The sequence below is a fragment of the Oxyura jamaicensis genome, chromosome 1, assembly GCF_011077185.1.
Source record: "Oxyura jamaicensis isolate SHBP4307 breed ruddy duck chromosome 1, BPBGC_Ojam_1.0, whole genome shotgun sequence".
NCBI classification, from domain to species: Eukaryota; Metazoa; Chordata; class Aves; order Anseriformes; family Anatidae; genus Oxyura; species Oxyura jamaicensis.
In genome coordinates, this window is record NC_048893.1 from 1,396,231 (window position 1) to 1,421,953 (window position 25,723).

Consider the following 25,723-nt stretch of genomic DNA (forward strand, 5'->3'; position numbering starts at 1 on the left):
TGGGATGGGATGGGATGGGATGGGATGGGATGGGATGGGATGGGATGGGATGGGATGGGATGGGATGGGATGGGATGGAGCGAGGGAGATGGACCCCACAGTCATGAGAGTGGGCTGTCCCTTGAGATTTTTGTCACCTCTGGATTTGGGGTGAACCAGTATTCAGTAAAAGAGCTTGCTCGGCTACCACAAACCCGGAGCAGAGGTGATGTGCTGTTGCTGCTTCAGCTGAGGACATCCCTCATTGTCCCCTCAAGATGTAGCAGGATAGGCACATGTGCTCCATATCTATCTGGGACATCAAGCAAAGACTGGCTAAACCACTGAGTTTTGGGGTGTGCCTTGATTTTTTTTTTTTTTTTTTTCAGAGAACCATTCATTGCAAAGCAATAAAAGCAGTGTTATATCCTCCCCATAAAGATTTTTCCCTTCTGATGACCTTCAGAGCTGTTCCCCAGCTAACCCCCTGTGGGAGATATCTCCTTGTTTCATGAGCAGGGGAGCTGAGCCAGAGGAAAGTGTACTATCTTTTCAAAGCCTGTGATGGAGCCCAGGTGTCTTGACATTCATCTCCTCTTTGAACCACAGGACATCCATCTCCCAAGACCAAAATAGGCCACTGGGCCTGATTTTCTAACTTCTACTCCCCCACACCAGCAATGAAAATATGTTTGGGTTCAGGGCAGGGGAGAGGCTCCAGCTGCTAGTGCAGATCTGTTTTCAAACTCTAAAATCTGAGAACGAGGATGCATTATGGGATGCTGGAGGCCAAAATCAGGTCTTGGTACAACAGACCCAAAGAACCTTGGTCTCTCCAGGCTCTTATTGCATGGGTGACACGAAGTGGGCCGTGCATCCAGTGCCTGGGGACTTCCCAGCTCCAGCTTCCCCAGCTCCCTGACCACCAACGCCTGCAGCCCGCTCCCCTGCTTCTACCTGCTGATGTCCAGGTGAGCCTGTAGCCTGTTGCTCCCCGAACAGGGCTCCACCTCGCCTGCAGCGTGTCAGTGGTCTCGTTCTGCAGCAAGATGCTTTTCACAGGCAGGAGCTTCACTGGAAGGACAGGGAACAAATCTTTCAAAGAACCTACTGAGCAACAGAGGATTTTGCTGGCTGCCTTCCTTCTATCATTGTCCCTCCAACCTGTCTGTGTACAGGAGAGGGATTTCTAAGGGCTCCTGCTTTGCCTGGATCAATGCATGTGATGGGGAAAGAGCATGGCTCATAAATGGAGTTAGGAAGGACGTGTTGAGCACTGCTCTTTTGGTGCATGTGTAGCTGTAGCTGCCGTCCCCACCAACTCTAAGGTGCTTATCAACAGTAAAGGGTTTGAAAGCAATGCCCAGGGCAAGAAGGGGGCAGCCAAGGAGTCAAACCTCTTACATGTTCTCCCCACAGCAGCCATGGGCTGGCTTGGCCCCTGTGGGTACACGGCGTAGATGCTGACGCTGTACTCTCTGTCCTCCTGCAGGTTATCCAGCACGTGGGAGGAGACGTCGCCCCGCAGAACTTGCTCGTAGGTCATTCCTGGTCTGTTGGCTGCAGAACAAGAAGAGGAATACTTGATTATGAAAAACATCCAGGGTAGATCTGGGTATGATGGTGCAAATGGGTACAAGGCATCCACAATATCATCCCCACCTTGTCCTGCAAAAGAAGGCCCTTCAAAGGACTCTGTTCTTCCATCCCAGAGGAACTGGAAGAAGCTAGCCTGGCCTCCTTCCAGAGTAATGCCAGGAGCACTGTGGTACAGTATTGCTTGGATAAAATGGCACTTTTCCTGCCCTCAGTTCACTGCTCCTTTTAAAGCAAACACCAAGAAAACTGAACTCACCTCTGGGGATGTAGATCTTGTAGCCTTCCAGCTTGCCCAGGGGAGGTGTCCAAGCAACCTTCAAGCTAAAAAGCCCTTCTTCTATCACCCGGAAATTGGTGACTGGAGGCACAGGTGCTTTGGGGTACAAAAATAGTGCAGAAATGGATAGGACAGTGCTTTAATAAAGCCCTACATCAAAGACCCTTGGAAATATTTTTGGCTTCAAAGACAAAGAGACACCAGTCTCTTTGGTGTAAGCAGTGCCAGTTCTCCCTGTTGTGGCAAAAATATCCTCAAAAGTAAACTCCCCCTCTATCACACCCTTGTCCACTTGAAAAATAAGCTGAAACCCCCGTCAATGTGCCTGGGGGCTTCCTCTTTGAGTCTTGTAAGCTGTGAAATATCTAACCGTCCATCTATCACGAGGGCATTGCCTCGTGAGCGGAGAAAACTGCAGTGGTTTCAGGCAGGTTGAGCAAGAACACAGGAATCAAACATTACTTGAGCCCATGGATGTGGCTCTTACAAAGAGGAGCCCATTTTGATCCAGCCAGCCATGGCAGACATATTTATAGCTTCTACCTCTGCCTTCATGTTGGGGATAATAAGAGGAGAGATCAAATGGCTTTACTTCTACCCATAAAGCCATTCCATCTTCTTTGTGACAAGTACATATGAATCAACCTTATTGAGGCTCTTTATTTATTCAGCCTGTCGGAGATCTTCCCTCAAGAAAACAAGCAATTTAGACATTGTGGGGATGGGGAGAAGAAACAAAAGAAAAGGAAAAAGGAATAATTATTTTCAAAATGCCTTGGGAAAGCAGACCTGGTGCTTCATTCGAAACAGGGAGAGAAGTGGAATTACTGTGCCCCTTTATCTCTTAAAACCCCTGAAAGCAGTGCAGAGATTTCTGGGCCAAAACTTGCTCCATCACATCTGACCCAGTACCTTGTACTGAAAGAGTGAACTTAGTTTCCAAGAACCTTGTCGTTATAGCCAGCAATATGAAAGCAAAGGAATTTTGGCATGGCAGATCACAATCTGGAGGAAGTCCAGATCATTTCTTGGGGCCAGAGATCACCACTTGGAGCATTTCCTAAAAGCCATGATCATAACACCTTGGTGTTCTCCTTGTGTGAAGTGAAACTCTTAAGTGTGTACATGTACATAGTGCCAACCCAAACCTTTTGGACCATCCCATTTCAAAAACAAAGTGTTTAGAATATACCTCTCTTGAGAACCCCAGTGTTTGTGTTTCTAAACCTACGGTCTCCAAAGGCTTCCTGCATCCCAGGTACATGGGAGGTACATCAGCTTAATCCCAGCCTGGATTTGTTAAATCCCACTGGTTATTAAATGAGATGGTATGAGCTACAACCTGTGCTTTCAGGAGCTTGTGCACCTGCTCAAGATGCTGCACATTGTACCAAGGACCAAATATACTTTTGTATAGGTGATGTTCCTCCTACCCCTCCATCCCTCCTTCCTTCAACATACGATTTTGCGGTGGTTCTCTTCCTGTGCCACATGGACAAGTGACATGCTGGGGTGCCTGCAGAAGAGATACTCACTTGTCTTCCCCTTAACAGCTGCTGATTCCCCAAGGGCATCTGTATAGACGGCTCTCACCGTGAAGACATACTTGGTGTTGGGTTTCAGATCAGGCACCAGCACGGTGCGTTTGTCACCATCCACCATGATCTGTCACACGGGGGGACAAGGGACATCGTTACACCTCTGTGATGGTCGAAACCCAACATGTTCACAGCAGGTTAGGAATACAAGGCTTATCCTCTAGTACAAGGTGCTTCCTTCAGCAGGAGCCTCTTAAAAGGCACTACTGAATTTTATATACATTGCAATCCTCAAATGATATCTGGGTTCACATGGGACATGGCACTGACACGGGACAGTGCCAAGGGTGGGTTTCATGGGATATCTCAGAAGAAACACCATAAAAACAAGAGCATGCACAATGATGAAGTTGTTTCCCAGTAGACAATGGAGGAAAGGCAACTATTTTTGACAAAGAGAGTTTCTTTTAGAACCATTTTCACAGAACCATTTAGGCTGGAAAAGCTCATATAGGAGATTTCAACATAGCCTGAGGGCAAGAGAAGTAGACCTAACTTTTGTGTCCTTACTATGTTCGTATGAGATTCCGAAGCAGTCAAAAAATGATCATTCTAGTTAAATGCAATCTTAAAAATTAATACAATTAATAATCTTAACCTTAGTACTTTATGCTTTCATAGGTCTGTTCTCTTATTAGAAATCAGCGCTCTTAGGCATACATCTTCCATCCTTCAATCCTGCTTTCACACTCTGTGCAGTGACCCAGCTGACCTGGAGTGAGCTGGCACCTGTGGCATCCTCCCTCTCACAAGGACATGGCAAATCCCAAACCAAAACACGCAGAAACCTTCCCAAGGTGAACAAACTTGGCAGCAAGAGGAACAGGAGCTGCTACTATGGGAGGTGGCTAGTCTTATTTGAGAGGTGGTATCACAGAGGTAAGGAAAGAAAGGAGCAGTTCCTATTAACCTGTTCTTATTGATCCTAAAGGAGCTTGTGGCAGTTTGTGTCAAATCTTCCTTCCACTCTTCCTTTCCAATTGACACGCCAGCAGACCAGAGAGACACGGTGCCATCTCCAAACTGGTCTGTGCCATCCACAACCCCAGGAGAGGATTAATCTCAAACACTGAGACCCAAAGCTGGGGCTCTGCAAGACAGGAAAGCGACTCTACCTGCTGCTGGTCCTCCAAAACTGGCTGCCCAGAAGGCAACAAGGGATGCAAGTGGACCCGGTACCCCGTCACCCTCCCTGTAGCTGGCATCCACGTGAGCCGCAGCGAGCTGTGGCTGTGCTCACTGATGTGCAGATCCCGGGGGCCAACGATCTTTTCAGCTGCAAAAAGAGAAAAGAAAGGTCTTTGGTCAGGACCACAATGTGCAAGCCTTTTGTCGATGGAGTCACCATATTCAACGCAGAGAAAGCCTCTGTTTCCAGTCCAGAACCATGCAAGCAGGTTTTCTTTTGACAAATTGCTTGACAGCACAAGAAGGGAAAACAAAACTGTTTCTGGCTACACTTGCCCTGTGAACACCTGCTTAATGCACAGAGCATCAGCTCCTTTCTGCCCTTCTCCTTACTGCCGGCAGAGATGGTTTTGACAGAAAGCTCAAACTCTCCATGAAGCATCACATGAAGCCCTGAAGAGATGCAGAACCACAGGGAAAACAAACACAAAAAGACCTTCAAGGACTTGGATAAAGTTCTTTCAAGCTCTGCCCTAAGCTTTAAACTTACATTTGTGTGCCAGGAAAGGGGCAGAAATTCATTGCCACCACCTCTGTGTTTGCTGCACCTTTGTATCTCTTTGGAGAGAGATCTAGATCTCTTTGGACATCTCTCTGGCTGCTTTTTACATCTGTTTTAAGGATGAAATTCCTTCTGACACTGAGCTGTGCTGCCAGAATTTACCACGGGAGGCCCATCACGAAAACCCTGAGGGGCAGAACTGTTGCACCATTGCCCAAACAGGCAGCGAGAGCATCAGGATCCCGTATCACCAGACAAGCCTAGAGGCTGCTCCTCTAGGGTCATCCAACCCATAAAACTCCCTTGCGATGGGACCAGAAGGGATGCGGGAAGTCCATCTCCATGGCGTGACTGGCACATCCAGGGACTGGGAACTGGGTGGTTTGAGCAGATGGAAAACAGGATAAAGGGAGAGTCCCCACACACCTTGCACAGTCTGCTTGATGGGCCGTGGTGGCTCTGAGGCAGTGAAGCAGAGTCTTCGAGAGAGCTTGGGGGCCACGTTGGGGAGCAAGTGGAAATCGTCAACGTAAACCACATGCTCTGCTGTGGGCTCAGAAGCTATTTTCTTCAGTTCCTGCTTGTCAGCATCCTTAATTCCTAGGCAAAGAAAAGAAGAGGAAAGGAGAACACCAGAGACATCAGTGGGGTAAGTCAGGCATTGGCAAAGGTCTTGCAAGAGCAAGAGGGAGCAACGTGCTGCCCTTTGTGCTTTACGCCGGCTTTATGCTCATGCTGCCCACAGCAAAGGCTGAAACAAGGAATGAAGATTCAGTTTGTATGGTCAGTGGTGGAGCAGATGCAGCCTCTTCCATTAGGGAAAAGAAGCCAAGTTTTCCTCCCAAGGCATGTTAGAGATTGCCCCAGGGGACTTGGCACTAATGGGATGCTTTGGGTGGATAGTGAAAGGAAGGGGGTATGATCTGGCTTCATCCTTCCCATTGGATACAGAGACATTTCTGCCCTTGTTTTGGATGATTAGTCAAAGGGACTTGGGGAGGCTGTGTGTAAATTGCTGTACCTTCCAGTGGTTGAATCAGAAAGGAAAAAAAGAAATCACTCATAATTATCGGCTTGCACTGGTCCAAATTTACCTGCTTGCTCTCCCTAATGGATCACCACCACCATCTCCTTTTTCTCCCCAAAATATTTGGTGAAGGGAAGGGTTTGAGTTGTAATAAATGGCTGTATTTAACTTGGGGGCAGAGAGGGCTGAAATTTTTCCTTTCCTGTGGAATTATTCTGATGGACACTTGAAATCAGCCTCTAAACCCGATTAAGAGAAACCTTCTAAAGTAAAACCATTTCATTTTTGAAAATGTCACATCAAAACATTTTGACTTTTATGGAACTATTTATTGAACTCCCCCTGAATTCACAAGTAGTTTTGACAGATGCAAAACTGCAGATTTCCGCTGCATAAATCAGCGACTGACAACAGCAACAAATATCCAAGCACAGCACAGATGTGTTTTTCTCCTACGTGCAGTAGTTGCTGGTGGCTGAGCCTAGGGATGGGTGCAGTGTTTAGAGGCGGGTGCTGTTGTGCATCTGGAACCTTCCCCGGTGTGTAGACCGTGCGGTGGTTCACACACAGTAGTTGGTGCAATGCTCCACGTAGCTTTTTGTGTCTGTACATACCTACAGCAAACACCGTCACTCCCCGATCCTGCAGGACGTGGGCTTTGTCTTCAACCGAGTCGCTGGATTTCCCATCCGTGATCAAAACAACTACCTACAAGAGTTGGAGTCAGAGCCAGAGAATGAATGAGCACAACATGAGGGGCTCGAGGAGGAAGCTGCAGGATTTTCAAACCAACAGCCCAAGCCTTGGATGAAGTGCGTTCCCCTAAATGCAGTGTATGATCTTAGGGCGAAAGAAAAGGTGCAGCACTGAGCTGCAAATGTGGGAGGTCCACGGGAGGAAAAAACTGGCCGTGACAGTTTCAGACTCAATGCATGAGGTGCAAGGCTGCCCCGTTCTTGATTTCAAGGCTGTCTACTGGCAGAGCAGAGCAAACAGCCTTGTGCGGTCTGCAAAGCAAGACAGAATGTGCTGCCTTCTCTTTAGCATCCTTAGAATTAAAAAACACTTAGGAAGTATGAACTAAACCATTATTAAAAAATGATCCAATGGAACTGATGGCCCAAAACTTATTCCCAAAAGGTAGAGACACTGCCACATGCCTACTTTTTAAGTAAGATTCTGGTTGTGTACTTGTGCTGTCCCTAAGTGGAGCAGGTACATGCAGACTGCTACCAACAGCACGTAGGAGGAACCGATGCTGCCATGACCTGTTTCCTTGTCTAAATCACATCCTGAGCCTTCTCAGTTAGCTTGAGCAGTAAGTGCTCTGAATTTGAGTACTTAGATGGAGGCATCTGGAGCCAGAACACTGAGCATGTCCATAAGGTGAGCCAGCCCTTTGAAAATCCGCGTGTGCCTGTCTCTTTCTATCACAGACCTGAAGCTGAATGGGCTCCTAAATGAGGTTCCCCAGCTCCAAGTCAAAAAGCAGATGGGATAACTACAACCCAACTGGCTCATTCATGCCCACGGGTAGAGAAGTCAGAGGTCTGATCCCTACCGAGGATTACACCAGGGAAGCTGTCACAGAAGGTCACTTACCTTTGCTGCATCCTCTCGCAGAGTGGCTGGGCGTGACATGGCATGAGCTGCAAATGCCAGGGCAGCCCCCGTTTTTAGGTTACTTCTTTTGAACGAGAGCTCCTGAATTGCCACCAGTATTTCTTCGATGGTCACATAATCTGTCAGTTCAATACTCATCCTAGGGGTGAGAGATGGGAGAATATGGGGGAATAAAGAGCAAGAAAATGCTGTCATTACTACAAGTGTGCATCTTTAATGGTAATGACCAACAACGATGATGACACTAGGCTCCCTGCTAGTCAAAAAATTCTCATCATGGTGGTCAGGGGAACCCCTGAACCTTCTTATTTTAAAAATATTATCTACAGTTAGACAGGAGGGAGTTTTTTTGTGGCTACATTAAATGCTACTTTCCCTGTCCTGGAAGAGTTCCCCATAGCCAAGCCCCTCTAGACTCTGGTGACATTGCTGGGGGTTGAACTCTTGCTTTGCTCTTCCAAGAGCTCAACCAAGCTGCAAGAGCTCTTTAACCAAGGGAGATGGTTGATTAGCAAAAATGGTCCCAATTTAGAGGTGTAGGGTTGGTGGTAAAGGATGGATTGACCCACCTTGGTTTCTCTCCATAGAGTGCCACTGCCAGCCGGATGCCTCCTTTGCCCATCACCACGTTCTCAAAGGATCGGGCCATGCTGTTGACAAAGTCCTTGACCAGCTGCATGCTCTCCGTCTCTGCACCTTGGGACTGCCCCACGAGGAACAATACATCGGCCACCTCCGCTGTCCTGCACACTGAAGGAGAAGAGCTCATCTCATGCTGTGCAAGGAACCAGCCAGTAGATAAACCCCTCTGAGCCACGTGAACCCCTGAGATATTACAGCTAAGGGAAAGAGACCACGTTTCAGCCCAATGAAGTAGGTAATCATGGGCCTCCCAGAGCAACAGGCTGCTTCGTTCTCTCTAATTTCTCCCTAACTCCACATTTTGCTGTTCCTACCTCATGAAGTTTCCCCTCTGAAACACAAACACTGGAACCCAGGTCCATCAAGGTGGTAGACCACACTGGGAGCATGGGGACATCTAGGGGTTTCGTATGCCCAGAAGCTGACACCCACAACATGCACAACTGAAACTGGCCATGTGGCACCTCTGTCACCCTACAAACCACCCTGGGCTTCTTGTCTTTAAGGTCTCAGAGCCATCATGAGGCACACAATGAAGACATGGGGCCACGCACACTTCGCCAGTCCTAAAACAACCAGGTCCTCCAGTCTTGCGTGGACACCCCATGCATTCAGATCTGCAACACCCTCCTCTTCCCAAACTGTCAGCAGCCCCGAGCATGGAAGAAATGTCATGTGAGAAGAATGAGTAATGTGAGAGGGCTTTTGGTGCAAGCCAGAGCTATCCAATGACAGCAGGCACCGAAGGAGCAGGTGTATGGGGAAATTCGTTTAATGACCATCAAGGCATATTTCCCTTTACACTGCTCAGTCTTTAAATTTAATTTCATTTTCTTTAGGAATCCAATAAATACATTTCAAGGGCAGAAATCTGATGACTTTTAGGCATGGTTAAAGTAATGAAGTCTCTAAAAGGGAAGTTCAAAATTCGTATTTTCTTTTGCTTTTCTCTCCATTGCAGGTAGATGCTGAGTTCTTATTGTAAAGCTGCTAAAAAGTTGACTGCGCTAACTGCTGGAGGAAGACTTTTGTATTCAGGCTTGCTCACCAGCAGTGGACTCAACCTCTTCACATTTTTTCTCGTTTTGTGTCACTATTTCTCTGGACTTCCAGTGCAGGTTTGGAGACCCAACAATACCCAACCAGGCTGGAGCATTTGCTCCAGTTTGCTGCAGAGATTTCAGGGTTTGCTGCAGAGATTGCAGGGTTTCTCATGCTTCTGCTGTGATGGAAAGCCTTCTTTAGCTCAGCCTCTTCAATTTACCTGCCTTTTACCCCATTCCTATGAGCAGGTTCCCCAAAGGACTTGGAAAAGTGCAGGTTTTGTGATCCCCTTCATTGCTGCGTGTCCCTGATCGATCCCCTTTGGTCATGCAGCAGGAAAGAGGATCATTTACTGGCAGCAAACAGCTGGCTCCCCAAAGGTCTTTGCTGCCCAAAGTTTTTGGTTTCTTCGTTTTCCCTTGTGCCTCCTGATCCTGAGCTCTTTACAACTTAACAATTCTTTACTGCAGGAAAAGTAATGACCGTCTCTTTTTGGTTTAACTCACCCAGCTGTGAACACACAGCACTTTCTGCTGACAAAAATGGCAGATAACTATTTCAATTTTCCTTTCTAGAGCTCCCTTTTGAGATCTCCCTTTCCTTCTCAACCCTCTGTAAGTGCTTTTCAGCTGGGATGTTAGGGCTGTCCTGGAGGCAGCTCTGCTGCTAACAGCAGGTCACCACAAGCTCTGTTCCCAGCTGCTGCTGTTCTTGGATCTACCCCTTTGCCCTAGCTTGGACCTTGATGTCCCTGCTACCCTGGAAATATTTTAAGGGAAGGCAATGCCAGTCCTTGGCTCCAACCTCAGAACTGGTGGAAACCATTCAACAGCTTCCTGAGGTACCCACAGCCTGTATTATCACCAGAAAATCCCAACAAGCACTGAATGAGATGGAGAACACTTTCCAAAATCTCCCCCCAAAACAAATCTCTCCTTTCCAAAAGCTCTCCCTAAATCACCCACCTCTTGGAGCTGCTCAAGGCAGTGCACACAGCTTTTTCTGAAAAACCTGCATTTTTGGACCTGATCTGGAAATCCTGCTCAAAATACTGTAGGTATCAGAGGTTCCTTTGCTACCCCTCCTCATCCCATAGCCCCAGGAGCCTCCTCCATCCGTGCCTGGTCCGTGGGAGACTTGCTCACCCCGCACAACACTCCTGCCCTTGTTTGCATCCAAGGATGGCAGGGAGAAAGACAACGGTGAGCTGCAGGAGCTCCACGGGATCAAAATGGGAAGGCTGGTGCCCTTTTTTTTTCTATAAAGGGGCAACCAGAGCCCATTCTGTGAGATGCTGAGCCAGATGCTCAGCACCTTTCCAGAGGGGCCCAGCTTGGCAGTGAAACCCACATGCGTTTGCTGCTTGGGTTGGGGTACCTGAAGCTGTCATTGGGCACATGTGATGTTAAGCATATTTGGATGGGTACCTTCTGGAGAAAATACCAACGCAGACAGCTATATTAATCACAGGGGGTTATGATTTTATTTGAAATTTTCCATGCACCTCCAAAATTACCACGTTTCATCAATCACAGGTTTGCCAGAGACATCTGTAAACGTTGATTTATTGCACTGTTCCCAGCTTCAAATTAAATAGCATTATAGTTGACTATATTGGCTTAATTGATGGACAGGATCTTAATCAAGTTAATTCTGTAGCTGGTGCCAAAGCCTCCATTAACTCCTTGTTGAATTTGCTGAATTTATGCCAGGTGAATTCACACTGCCAAAGCCTGGGGGGGGGGTGTTGCTGCAGAGGGATTCAAAGAAGAAGGATTTGGATCCTTTGGCTTGCAGCCAGCCCCACAGCATTCCTGGGAGCTTTCAAGGAACCTCCCTCTCCTGCAGGACCCCAAAGCTCCACAGACATGGGGTGGATCATGCTGTAACTGCACGAGGCTTTTCCCCCTGGAAAATCAGGTCCTGTCCAGGGACCAGCTGGGATGTTCTCTTAGCCAGCTGCTAACAACAACAACAACAAAAGGACCCTAACACAAAAGTCAAAGGCATTAGCACTGCAGTTCACCCTGATGTGACATTAGCAAAATAACTGCTTGGAAAATGCTGCTGCATTCACGGTAGCCCACCTGCCGCATACCTTCATGAATGGCCATGGCTCTGTAATGTGCCATGGCTGCTGCCAGGGCGAGGACTTGGGCACACAGCATTTTCTTTTCCCTTGGGAAGAAGCCCCTCCTCAGTTCCTGGAGTCAGCACGCAGCCTGGGCAGTCATTCATCTGCAGGAGAAAAGAGGCTTTAAGGTATGCCGTCCGAATGGGATGCTCTACCTGCCTGCTGTGGCACAGGAAGCTTTCCTCTAGCTCCCAGAGCTCATCTTGGCTTGGGGAATCAGAATTAAACTCCATAAACCTTCTCATTCCTCCATCTCTTTGCTGAGGCTGGCTGCAGGGGAGAGCTCAGCTTCGTTTCCCAGCACCTTTCCCTAAAAGTACCCTTCTTCAGGCAATAACGACCATAGGCAATTAAGCCTAAATGTGAATGTTACTGCTGCAATGGAAGAAGGAAACATCTGCTGTCTCCATCATGCAGGGAGCAAGGATCAGCTCATGAGCATTGCAAAGAGATCACTGGAGACAGCAGCCACCCACACCCAAACCTTTATTAGTCTGCTTTGTGACCGACCTGCAGGTCCCTCAATCTAGGATTAACTGCCTTGCATGTGGCTTCCTTGGAAATCCAGCCCATCATCATGGATCCAAAGGGGCTGAAAGCTCTGGTTACTGCTCATGGACAGTTTAGTGGCTCCCCAGATGACTGCTGACAGCTCATTAGGCTACAGAAGTCTCCACCAGCGAGGCAGGGACTTCTCTCTGTGAAGCACTAACTGCAGCAGAAGTGTTGTTGCCAGAAGGGGTTTTATTCTCCTGAAATGGACAATAAAAAAACTCCTTATCCTGTTCTGAGCCTCACCTGCTTGGCTGGGAGTGAGCAGATTTCATGGGGAGACATGGACTGCTTCCAGGGTGGAAATTGAGATGTTGGGAAAAGACGAGCTCAATGACTTCATGCAGCCTAGCTCTTTTCCAGAGTCAGATTTTTCCTTCCAGTTAACACCGCCTTATATATGGAGCTAGTCTGTTTTGGAAAACAAGGTTGAGTTCCCTCCTCAGCGTGGGACAGTCCCACCTGAATGAATCCCCGCACAAGAGGAAGGTCAAATGCCCGCAGCAGCCTGATGTGCCCGGGCACAGGGGCACCAGGGCTGCTGTCACCTTGCCCATCGTGACACTGAATTCTGAGACCCTTAGGGCTGACATCCCCCTAATGTACTATCTCTTTTTAATTTTCCCTCTCTATTCTCCTAATTGCTGGGTGTTCTTGACGTAATTGAGATCTTCGCCGTGCAGTGGTTAACCCGTGCTGCATCCTTCCTTCGCACCTCCTGCGAGAACCTCTGTGCAGCGCTGCCATGAGATGCTGCGGAGGTGACTTGAGAGTGAAAACAACAACAAAAAGAAAAAGAAAAACACCACCAAATGCGGGGTTTTAAAACGCTGAAATAAGGATTTAACAACAGATGTGAACAAGCTTCTAGGAAACCAAGTATTGCAGCACAAGTGCAGAGCTAAGACCTAAGAAAACTATTTTACCTCCGGCTCTTCTTCAAGAGTCACGTTGTCAGCTTTGGAGAGGTCACCCCATCACCCCTCAGCTCCAGCATCCTTCTTGCAACTCTGAAGGATCCCCTTTTCTCTTCCCATTTAATCCTCAGCTCCATAGGGCAGGGTCCCATGGACCACAGATAAACCCAGCACGGAGTATGAAGGCACTCGGAATGCATTTCTGAGTTCTGTGTTAATGCTATTACAAACGTACATCCCTCCAGAAATGTTCCTGCAGAGACCTTTATTTTCATGTTCTTCCAACAGTTCTTCCTTCATTTCCTCCCTCCTCCCTTCTTCTCTTCCTCCTGTCCTTCACATCCCTACAGCTCTGCCCCAAATTTAACCCAAGTGAAGAATATTAGTTTGTAAATTCAACAATTTCTTCTGGGATTATCTGTACCTAAAATGACATCAGAAATGCCATGTAGTATGCACCGAGATAGCTAACGTAGGTCCTTCAAGAGCAGACGTCCATCACCATGGCAGGGACTGAAGCATGCCCTAATGGTCTTACTGGTCTGTATGGGGAAGGCTTCCCAGTTAGAATCATGGGATGGGTTGGGTTGGAAGGGACCTCGAAGCCCACCCAGTTCCAGCCCCCTGCCGTGGGTAGTGATGCCACCCACTAGGTCAGGTTGCCCAGGGTCTCATCCAACCTGGCCTTGAACACCTCCAGGGATGGGGCATCCACAGCCTCTCTGGGCAGCCTGTGCCATGGCCTCACTGCCCTCTGAGTGAAGAATTTCCTCCCAGCCTTTAATCTAAATCTTCCCTCTTTTAGTTTAAAGCCATTGTTTTTCATAAATAGTTCATATTCATATACGGGAACTATCCCTGCTGCTCGAGTCCTTGGGATAGACTGAGCCCAAAACATGAAAAAAATGATCAGAAAAGCTTAAATGCTGACCAGTCTTCCCACCTCTTTGTAATTCCAAGAAAATACTGGTCTATTCTGAAAGGAGAATAAGGAAACCCCTCTAAGATGCAGGTGTTACGACAAGGCACCTGACAGCATCCTCCTACAGCAGGTTCACCCAGAGGACCTGCACCGCTGGCCAGGGCACTGAGCAGGGACAGGGGTACGAAGTGCCGTGGTGATGCCCTGCGAGCGATGGGGAGCCAGCAAGGGGCAAAGGACAGAACTAAAAGCACATCTGAATCTTCAGCGTTTGCTGTCCAAGTTCACACGTATGCAAGAAATTGAAAAGGCCCAAGCAACAAAAAATAATTCTGATTTTCTGCAGCTACTTTGGGTGGCTAAGCCAAAGCACATTTTTGCGGATAAACATCTGATAACGTGATTCTTCGCTGTTTTCCCTGATATTGTTTAACGTTTCAGCAGTGAACAAATACAGGAAGAAATGCATATTAACATAGCCTTACCCAGCCATGGGAAAACAATCGTATAAGGAATAAATCCTAGAGGGCTTTGTAGAAACAAAGAAAAAACACAGTGAGCCCCAGGCCTTCAGAGAGCAAATGCTAATGTCTGCAGATGAGAACCCCCCTGTAGGTGTAGGGAGGCTTTGGCTCGGAATAGCTGTGCCTTGAATTCACGGTGCAGAGGTGAGGAAAAGGATGCAAAAGGGTTTCGTAACCCAGATCCCACAGATTTCCCACAAGCAGGCATGAATTCACACACGCATTTGTGCATATATGTTGAACTTCTACATGGCAAATCTTTGACTGTGATGAGCTTTTTAATTATTTTATTTTATTTTTTGCATAGGCTTTTGCCAGTTTAGTTAAAGCTGTGCTCTGCCTTCCAGCAGTGAGCTGCAGCTGTGAAAACCCAGCCAGCTCCTGCTGCTGTGCCACCAGCGTGGGCCCCTGATGGATGACTGCAGCACATCCAGATTACAGATGATCCCCAATTCAAGGGCGTTATTCTCCGACGTTGAAAGGAAAATTAGTAGTTTTCTCTCTTGCTTCTCCCCTTCCTGTTTCTTTCCAAAACCTTGCCGTGATCCTGAATGAAATACGGGCTGTAGGCAAGACAGGGCCGTGCTGGCCATTTACACGAGCCTGAAGGGATGCTCTGCATCCTCCAGTGCAGCTCCCTCCATCCACAGCCCACCAGCGGGCCAGGATCACACCTGGGCTTCCTCTGCCCATGCACTCCATCTTTTGGGATGTGATATTTAGGGTGATATTGGAGAAGGGCCAGTGGACTGCTGTTTGCAACCCAGGTCTGCCTGGGATGGAGTCCCTTTCCCCACAGCAGCCCCTGTAGCGCGGTGCTCTGTGCTTGTAGCTGGCACGGCATCAATTTCATTAAGTTATCCTTATCTCACCCCATGAGCTTTTTTCCCCCCCATCATATTTCCCCTTTGAGGAAGGGGAATTCAGAGGGGTTGTGGTGGAGCTCAGCTGCCCCTCAGGGTGAACCAAGCGCACCAGGGCAGCTCAGGTCACTCAGAGCCAGCAGTTCACTTCAGTGCCACTTCACCGCTCATTTTATACATTAAATATTAGCAAACTTCAACCTGGCAGGTCTCAGCTCATCTTTGCAGACACTGGATGCCATCTGCCTTGTCAAAGACCTCCTAAACCACTACAGAGAGCTTTAGAGAAACCTGGTGGGGCAGGCAAATGACCCCATAAACCTCAGGGTTTTGTGAGGAATCCCAGCAATCTCCTTGATCTTTTACTGCCTCTGGTAAATAATTTATAGGGGCAACTTCTCCAGGTTTTACAGTTCCTTGAACAAATTGCCTCCAAACTCTGTAAAGTCGATGGAGCAGGTTCTCCCTTTCCCACACCTGGATCAGATGACCGAGCTGTGGGAAGCCTGGCAAGATGCAAGAGGGGGAAAAAAAAAAAAAAAAAAAAAAGAGATTTTGCAAACTGGCAGCAGTGCCAGAGGCTGGGCTGTTCCTCTCCGTTTATTCTTCCTGCGTATATGCTTGTAATAAACTCTTTTTCTATTTTTGGCAGCGCATTTGGGGATAAATACATAACCCTGCTCAGCAAGGTCTGTCTAAAAGGGATGGGACCCAGTGGGTTTGCAGACTCATCTGGCTGGCGCCTGCCTGTACCTCCAGCTGGACCCCATGCTTCTCCCATCCACGGATCCCCCATGCCAGAGGCTAACTCCATCCACCAGCTATCCCTGTCCCATACAGATGACAAACCTACATGACAGTTCTGCATCCGAGCACGCACAGCCTTCCCAGATGATCCGCGCAGACTCACGTCTCTACACCCACCGCCGTATGAAGCATCACGCAACCAAACAGATCCCCCACCTCGCAACACAGCAAAATCTTGACAATTTCAGCCCATTCTGATAGAGGATCACAAGAAATATTTTAATACTGAAAACAGCCAGCTAGGCAGAGGAAGGATAACCTCCTTGCAGCTCCCTCAGAAGGCTGAGCACAACTCTATATTAGCCAGCAGAGAATCCACGGGGACATTTACTTGTGAGTGCTCTTGGAGCATCATCAGGGACATCATAAAATCGTACAAAGATCCCAGCAGCCCCTGGAGAGATCACGCCAAGATGTGTAACAAATATTGAGAGTGGTCTAAATAGAGAATGAATGGGAATTTTGGGATGTGGAAGCAGGAAAAGAGTATGAAAAAGGTCCAAGCTTTGATGGAATCAGAGTTAACAAGTCACTGAGATCCTTGCACATCCACGTATAATTTTGCAGGAGATTTGGATGGGGAAAACAAAGGGACAGACGGCACCCAGCCAAAAGCAAAGGCCAGACTCAAACCGCTGAATTCTGGTGTCAAGATAAAAAAATAAACACGAGGGCTCGAGGCTGAAGGCAACAGCAAGGAGACAGAGGAGGGAGTAAATCCTAACGGCTCACAGAGGTGGAGAGAACTACTGCCAGCCCCTAAAAGGTAAGAAAAACGCATCCAAAATAACCAACACAAGAGAAAACTCAGGAGGCAGGGTGAAGATGCAATAGCTGGTGTCAATTAGAGGGCCTGTCAGCTTTGCAAGCAAATGTGTTCATAATTTTCTGCAGAGGAAATGCCAGCTCTTGCCTTCAGCTTTGAAACGTCCACATGGAAAAGCCTGGTCAGGGGCATTTCCGCAGCCCCTCTCCGGTGATCAGGCACCATTTGCTGCAGGGAGTCAGAGACATCGTCCAGGAAAAAAGGTAGGTCTGGAGGGGAGGAGAGTTAAATATGGGGTTAAATATGTGTTGTTCCTTGAGAAATGAGCTTCAGGGGGTCAAAAGTTTGCAGTTTTATTATTATTATATTATTATTTTAATGCAATTAATAGATTTTTATGGTAATCGATTTTTCTCTAAATCCCTTGAATACAAAATTCGAGCTGTTCCATCGGGAAATATGAACGCACTGACTCGTTGGTATCCAGAGGCAAACTCCTGAAACGCTTGGGACTCCCCAGGGACAGCCTGAGGGACTGATCCGTGGGGAGGAGATGCTCCCTCTGCAAACAGTGGCACAAAACAGCACCAAAACCCAGAGCTGGGGCCGGAGCTGGGATCAGCCCAGTCTTTTTGAAACCCCCTTGGACGCCTTTTCCAGGCTTAACTGGGGTTATGCCCAGCCCAAACCATTCAGGATTAACTGTGTGGTTCAGGAGAGCTAACTCCAGCTGAAGATGCTCTCTGGTGTGAGCTGGGAATGGACCAGTCCACCTATTTCAGACCATTCCTCCTGTGCAGATACTCACGCCCCTTTGGGACCATTTTCCCCTTGAAGTTTTGGCCATAAGACTAGGAAGGAAAAATGGGGTTTCCTAAATTCTTGAAAGCACTAATAACAGGTATCAAAGCAACAAGACAACACATCCAAACAGGGCCGTCCTTACTGCATCCAAATCACACCACGGTGCGAAGCACTCCAACCAACAGTCCTGTACCCACTAGAAATTCCTAGGTGGTGCATGAAAGTCTTATTTTTTCTTTTTCATTCTTGTCCACCTGTGATGCTTTGGGAGCTAAATCCCCACTAGAAAACCAGTTGATTCAGCTCAGCACTCACAAGCAGCCCTACAAATACAGGGAAAACAAGCTCATGCGAACGGAGTAGCTGGAAAATGAGTGGGCACGTGGCTCATCATCTCAGCACGAGACTTCCCCAGCTAATTCCCACCTCAGATTTCTCCCCCATCCCATGCATCCCCCCTGCTCCAACATTTGGGGTGCCAGACAGGATGCGTGCCTTGATCCCAGCACATGGGCTGCCTGAGGAGTCAGAGCAGGGTGCTTTAAAACTGAATACCGAGGTTTCCGACACGGGACTAGCTGTTAGTAGGGGCTGCTAAGAAGTGATCGGATATTTTTTTTGCTCCCAAAAGCAACCTGCAAGCCTTGCAGCTACTGGCGTTCCCTCCCCAAGGCATCTCCTGTCCCCCAGTGTCATTTGCATCCTAGCCCAGGACATGCCACGTGCATGCGGACCTCTCAGAAGAGGAAGGAGCGGTAAGCGTGGGTTAAGGCCAGGAGACCCCTCATTGCCCCATGGACCAGCACTGCAGCTGGATGCTGAGCGGGCAGACCAAAGCAGATGGGGTCTCCAGAACCCCCCTACAGGCCCAGAGCTTCCACATGGCTTCCCAGACCCTTCCCAGACAGCTCCTTGTGTAACTTCAGCTCCATATCTAGGACACATTTGTACTCACACCTTCATCAGCCCTCACGGTGATGCAGGTTGGACCCCAGAGGAGGACACGGGCACCCTCGGTGCATCCAAGGAGAGCATTTTGCACAGCCCCCATGGCTTCCCTTCCTGCATCCCCTATTGCTGTACCACTTGGGCAGCACACCCCAGTCCTTCCTGTGCCCGGGGGAAGGAAGGCGGATTGTCCAGGGCTGGTAATTTGGGCTGAGGAAGGAAGCTGGGCTCCCCTAAGAGCTGTACTGGGTCCTAGCACACACATTTGGAGGAGAAAACATGATGGTCCCTGCAGAGCAACAGGGACCACAAAGTCCCTCAGGCTTCTGGTTGCAGCTCTCTCCACGAGGGGCTAAGTGAGGTTTTGCCCACATCACAACCATGCCCTGACACTCCAGGTGGCCACATTCAGCCACGCAAGGTATTACAGCAAAGCTTTAATTCTGGTCCAGCACCAGCCTGGGGCAGGGGATGCCCCAAACAAACATCCCAGAGGAAGCCAGAAGAGCCACGAAGCAGCTAGAGGAGCACGGGATGGGACATCCCACATGGCAGAAGCCATCAGCGGTGGTATGGTGACACGATGTGTTGGGTGAGAGACCTCCTTGAAGGTCCAGCAATCACCACGTCCTCAGAGATACCGCTCGCCAGGATGCACCCATTTGTCCTCCCTCCCAGAGGACCTGCCCTGCCTGCTCCAGGTGATTCTGCCACAAAACAGGAATATTTTAACAAAAAGAGCGTTTTCACCCCCACACTGCAGCACGGAGCCTGTTCAAACAGCAGCGTCAGCAACCACGAGAAACTGCTGCTCCTTGCAGAATGGGTAAACTGCTTCCCTCCCTCTCTCAGAGCAAGAGCTTTGAGAAAGTGTTTTGTTGGTGTTATTTTTTTTTTTAATAAATACCATTGATTTCCAGATTTAAAGGGGCTGCACTGCCTAGCCATGCTTAACATACGATAGGGAAAGGAGGGAGGGGATCCTATGAGGCTGCTCAATAAGAGATGAAGTGAGAGCTGGAGGAAGCCTATTTTCTGCTTCAGCACCCAACTGAAAGTGCCTGCTTTGTTCCAGGCAGTGACCCACAGGGGTTGCCAACCACCCAGTCCCACCAGCTTGAGGTTCAGACCCCAGAGCTGATGTTTCCCCAAGAAGTGTCACCAGGGTGGAGACAGGCAGGTATAAAAGCAGACATTAACATCTCGGTAGGTCAGAGCATGGCCAAGGCTGACTTCAGCTCTCCCCTGCGTGGCAGACGTGGTGTGGGGAGGTTTTTTGCCCCATCCTCTCCCTATCCACCAGGTTGTAGTGTGGCTCAGCACCACACAGCCTTGCACTCACCCTCACCTCTCCAGGATGGGGGGAGAGAATTAGAAATGAAAACCTGTGGGTTGAGATAGAGACAGTTTATTAAGACAGAAAAGGAAAATAATAATAGTACTAATAATAGGGTGTACAGACAGGTGATGCACAATGCAATTGCTCACCACCTGCTGACCGATGTGCAGTCTATCCCCAGTCAGGGGAATATGGGATATAGGAATATGGAGCCATATGGGATGGAATATCCCTTTGGGCAGTTGGGGTCAGCTGTCCTGGGTCTGTCCCCTCCCAGCTCCTGCTGCACCCCCAGCCTGCCTGCTGACAGGACAGAGAAGAAGCTGAGAAGTCCTTGGCTTGGTGTAAGCACTGCTCGGCAACAATTAAAATTGTTATCAACATTGTCATCTCATTCTCATCCTGTTCACAACAAGGTCACACAACACAGAGCAAAGCACAGGTTACGATTTGCACAGAAGCAGCCACTTGAGGGCAAAATGTCCTTGAGGAGAGGCCTCAATGGCCATTTTGACCATTCCCCACTGGGGAAAGGGCAGCAAGGTTGATGAAAAAGGTGACAAGTAGCTGGAGGTCACTGGCTGGTCACATCTTTTCCTCAGTACAGGACAACTTGCAGAGTCACATCCCATTGGGGCTGTCTTTTTCCATTTCCCCTGTCTGCAGAAACTACTGAAGCAGCACCTCAGACCACCGGACAGAGCATTTCTGCTTAGAAGCACCAAGGAGAAAAGCGGAAAGATGCCTTATAAGTCGGGAAATGAAAGCTAGGCCCTCCCTCTGCTTTCCTCCACACCACAGTGACTCCCTCACATGAGGTTTTCACATTAACAATAGTAAAAATATCTCAGCTAAACCTAGAAAGCTTTCCAAGCAGAGAGCTGCAGTCGGATGGTGGCTGTGAAGATCGCCTCTAGCCAGGCTCCTTCCTCCTCTCCAAGAAACCCTGTCTGGAGGGCAGTGATGATTTTGCCTGTGTAACCATCACAAGCAGTGAAGGAGGGTTTTCTGCTTGCCCCCTGCCTCCCCTTACCCCCCGAAACGGGCAAAGAGGACAGTAAAAGTGTGGGGTGGGTAACTCTGAAGGAGAGGTTTGCTTGGAGACCACTACTCAGAGTCCACATGAAGCAAATCAGTGGCCTCCCAAGGGGGCTGCTGATCCTCCTCCAGCCTCCACCACAGTATCAGTGTGAATCCTACTTAGAAAAAAAAGAAAAAGAAAAAATCCAACTGAAAAAGCTAAGACAGACACATAGCAATGGTCAAACAGTCATTGTGTATGCCACCAGATATAGGGAACCAAAACGACTTCAACTTCTTCCTGCCACCTCCATCCGTTTTAGCACTCAGCTTGGTCACACTGATGTTACAGACAAGATCAATAGGCAAGGAGGGTTAAAAAAAAAAAAAAAGGAAAAAAGGAAGAGGGTTGGAAGTCAATTGTCCAACTGATTGACTGCTTGGCCAGCAGCCAGGCCTGCATTGCTCAGGTTGCTCAGGCTGGCTGCTTTCCAGGAGGCTGTTGGCATTGCAAAGTGCCCCTTCGCATGACTGAGTGGAGAGGGGACACACACAAAAAAAATCCCAGCTCAGGTTCTGCATTCTCTGTAAGGGGAAGTCTCTTGGTTTGTGGCAGGATAAATTCTCTAGGCTGATTCTTGTTATTGCAGGGCCAATGCCATTTCATTGCCCCCAATAGATTCGTGTCGCTCTTGGCAGAACAAAGATCATGGCTGAGTGTTTTGGAAGGGGGACTTATGCATGGGACTTCCAGGTCCCTGTCCCCCACCCTGCATTGCACACTCCATCTCCTCCTTGGGACCCCTGGCCCTGCCAATCTGCTCTTCCAAGCCCTCCCATCCCATGCAGCCCCACAGAGACCCCCAGGACCTGCAGCCTAACCCCATGCCACCCTGGTCAGGAGCCAACCTCAGTAGGGTTCCATGAAACCAGGTCTCCCCACACACTATAAAAGATGATCCCCTACAATGAGGATGAGCCCCAAATCCTCCCTGGGTCTCTTGACATGATCATGGTGCAGACACCAGCCACCATCTTATGCTGACAGGCACTTCTGAAAAGGATGGAGCCACAAGTCTCACCTTCAGTTTCCATTCAGTGGAACCCTTAGCAGATGCATTTTCTTACATTCCCATGACATCTCCATGCTGCTGACATGGTAAGACTGCATGGCCACATTGATTTGAACTACTTTCATCTCCTAGGTGTCATGCACAGCACTGTTGGAATTGCTGAGGCATTGAAGCAAGGGCATTGTGGCAGACATACATCTCCCTGAACAAGAAGTCCTAGCATAATTCATCATTTTTTTAAGCCTCTACATCTTGCCCTCTAGTGCAATCATATTTTATGTCCACCAAAAACTGGTGTTAATGGTTCAGGGAGAACTGGCTCCCCATGTCCATCTAGTCAGGTTGGTATTTATGGCCTGACTGTACAAACAAAATCAGTCGGCGAGGTGCTGGTGACTGAAGGTAATGCCAATGGGTGAGTTGTACAAACCTTCCCGAAAGGACTTCTCCTTGGCACAAGGACATGGGCTGGGCCTTGCCACCAGGGTGTCCTGGTGACTGGGGGCTACCTTCTTTACTCACTCCTGTGGAGCACCACACAAAGCTCCCACCAAAGCTCATTCAGACACAGCTAAACCCATTTTGGATGTTTCTCTCTGCTCCCCCCAACTCTCACAGAAGTCACTGCTGCGTCTGTGCTCCCTCAAGACAGAAGAGAAGAGGGATTTAAAGGATTTATGGTGAATTGCAGAGGCTGAGACAGAGGCACCCATTCGCCACGCAGGGCAAGAGCACCCAGTCCTGGAGCCCTCAGCAACCAACCTGCGGGGCCCACAGCGGGATTTGGACCCAAACCTCTCACCACTACGTTAACTTATTTACTGCCTTCTTCCCACTCACTACTGAGGCCCAAGATGAAAACTTCATCCCCATTTCACCACCTCCCTGGCACTTCAGGAAAGTCAAAGCATCACTCAGCCCAGCAAACCATCACACACTGCAGTTACATTCATCAATCCTTCCTTGGCTTGCTTAACCCATCCCCTTGCTTTTCCCATTTATACAGACCTGTACTGCCCCGGTCCCTGCCATTTATGCAATGGTTTCCCCAGAGGAAGACCTTTTCCTTTTCAAAAGGTCTCCCAAATTACATCTTCACCCTGGATCCCTCCAGCCATGGTTCCAGGCTTGCAAAGCCTGGGATGATGACGGGGTGACTTTTCCTATAGCCAAGGGGACACGGCGCCCACACCACAGCCTGCAGCAGGGCTCCCCATGGCCTGACAAGGAGCTGGAGATGTCTTCCTGCATTTCTCCTCTTTCCTTTGTTCCCTATCTAGAATAAGCAGGGTCAGAGGAACAAACCCAGACCTGAGAACAGCTGAAACATGAGAAGCCATGCTTGGGAAAATAGGTAGAAAAAGCAGACAAGCTTTTGTGTGCTTAAGACCTCTTTCAGCCAAGAGCCCCAGCACATCAATATTTAAGATCAGGGAGAGCTGACAGAGCTGCCCCAGCAAGAAACTCCTGCATGGTCACTGTTCAAACAGCCTCTGAAGAGGAAATATCATCCCAACCATCCCCAGTTCTGCACTGTATAAACATCTCACGCTCATAATACCTGTAGGACTGTGCCAGAACCAGCAGGAGAGGATGCATCCCCATATTCACATGCCATCTCTTCAAACAACCCCATGCATCTCCCAGCCCAGCGCATCTCCCCATGCACAACCTGACCTGATGCTGCTCAGGGTAGTGGAGAAGAGGAGCAAGAGGTCTACAGAGGGGCCACTTCGCAGGAGCGTTGGTGACCCCATACAGCATCGTCCATCACCTCTCTGGGCAAGACTGCTCCTTCCAACCCACAGAAGGATGGCATGCACAGAGCAGTTTCTGCAGGCTCCATCCTACAACCCAGCCTCCTTGCTAGAGCCACACAGGCTTCTCAGACACCCCAGGAATCATCTGCCTGGTGGCTAATTTTCTCCTCTCCCTGGAAAAAGGCACTTCCTTGTAATTCCTGATTGCAAGCAGAGATTACATTATTTTGGGCCTGCAGTGGATAGCAGCCAAATGAAATTGTTAATCACTGCCATTCCACACGAGACATCATTTCAGCAGCTACAGGGGGAAGTGGTGGACTGGTGCTGAAGGATCGCAGTCACCATAGGTCACTGGGCTGGGACCTGTTGCTGGGTCAGGGAAGGAGCAGGCACACAGCACAGAGCTGCATACACGCAGCTTGCATCCAAGTGGTTGCTGCATTCATTGCAAGTTCTGGGACCCTACAACCACTGCATCTTAACAGACCTGTTCTGGTCCAGCTGTAGGAAAGCAGAACCCAGTCCAGAAGCATGCAACATCTCCCTTGAAAGGATCTGGCTTCCCCAGCCAGGAACAGCCTCAGACCAACCCTTTCTGCTGTTTCTCCCATAACCTGCTGAAATATTCATTTTGTCTAGAGTTATAACTAGTCCCAGAGGGGTCTGCTCTGTTGTTGTTACAGCTTTGATCCAGGACTCGCTTTCAGCACTCGCTGTTTTCACCAGCATCCACCTCACATAATCTAATTGAACAAGATTAAAAGAAAAAAATATAGCTCCTTATTCCACAGGTGGGAAGTTTATTGGGGCTGTATTCTGCTCACTGCAATGCTTGGACCCCCTGAGCATATCAAAGCAGGTAATAAGAACCCAATTCCTCTGAGAAAGCCTCAAAACAAAAAAAAAAGACAAGACAAGCCACCATGTGCTGCACATGACAGCGCTTCCTCCCCACCTCTCCCTGTGTCCGAGACCAGCTGATGCCACCGAGCCTCTTCCCATCACAGGGAGCCTGAAGTCACCCCAGAATTCACTCCACAGACAGGTTTTGGCCATCTCAGGCACCCCAATCCTTTGGGTTGCTCGTGCAGCGCTGGGAAGATTTCGGGGGGGCAATTTTCAGCCCCCTCATCCTCCCCATCACCCCCAGCCCGTTCTCATGCCATGAATCATTGAGCTGCAACCCGAGAAAGGGAAGAGTGGAAAAAACACAACCGAAAACCCGACACCTGGGCAGACAGACGGACAGACAGACAGCTGCAGGCAGCCAGCACCGCTTACCTGGGCAAAGCCGCTGCGCGTTGGCTGCTCCCCATGGGCAAGAGGCCCCCAAAGTGGGTGACCGCGTCGGCCGGGCTGCTGTGAAACTCCTCACACGCTTGGAAGAAGTTATGAGGCAGGAGGAGGGGCTGCTGCGGGCATCCCCCCACTCCAGTTCCAGCTCCTTCTCCACCGGCCAGCAGCTGGGACGGACGAGCACCAGGCAGGGGATGCCGCCCCGCACGCTTTCGGGGCAGGAATGTGCAAGAGAAGGAAGGGGGAGAAAGGGAGGGGAGAGGAAAAAAAAAAAAGAAATCTTTACCTCGTGGGCACAAAATAATAATAAAATAAGTGGGATGTTTGAAAAGGAAAGGGGCCGGCTTGGGGAAAAGGTTGGGGAAGGGGGGGAGGGGGGGGAAAGAGTCTCTGTTTGTAGGCAGCCAAAGGATTTCCCAGCCCTGGAGGGGATGGAAATGCAAAGGGCAGGGTGCAAAGCTAATTTGCAGTTCAAGTACAGGGGTCTGGCATTGCTGGGGGGTGCTGGGATAGCAC

At 49.0% G+C, this 25,723-nt stretch overlaps 1 protein-coding gene across 16 annotated transcripts in view; it reads right to left on the minus strand.

Moving 5' to 3' along the window:
• LOC118156089 (collagen alpha-1(VII) chain-like) overlaps positions 1-25,723 on the minus strand; it is a 122,548-nt gene that overhangs the window by 82,286 nt on the left and 14,539 nt on the right. For 11 of the 16 annotated variants that reach the window (XR_004746171.1, XR_004746176.1, XM_035309878.1 and 8 more), the window contains exons 2-12: positions 25,193-25,416; positions 11,578-11,717; positions 8,363-8,543; positions 7,773-7,932; positions 6,785-6,878; positions 5,570-5,743; positions 4,569-4,732; positions 3,391-3,520; positions 1,835-1,951; positions 1,384-1,539; positions 937-1,053 (exon numbers count right to left, since the gene is read on the minus strand). Coding sequence is in view for 14 of the 16 variants with exons in the window: in XM_035309878.1 (XP_035165769.1) it covers positions 937-1,053; positions 1,384-1,539; positions 1,835-1,951; positions 3,391-3,520; positions 4,569-4,732; positions 5,570-5,743; positions 6,785-6,878; positions 7,773-7,932; positions 8,363-8,543; positions 11,578-11,647 (1,363 nt within the window). In the remaining 2 variants the exon portion in view is untranslated. Of the gene's footprint in view, positions 1-936; positions 1,054-1,383; positions 1,540-1,834; positions 1,952-3,390; positions 3,521-4,568; positions 4,733-5,569; positions 5,744-6,784; positions 6,879-7,772; positions 7,933-8,362; positions 8,544-11,577; positions 11,718-12,233; positions 12,291-25,192; positions 25,417-25,723 lie in introns of those variants that run through there. The other 5 variants (XM_035309944.1, XM_035309904.1, XM_035309883.1 and 2 more) reach the window with 3 other exon arrangements.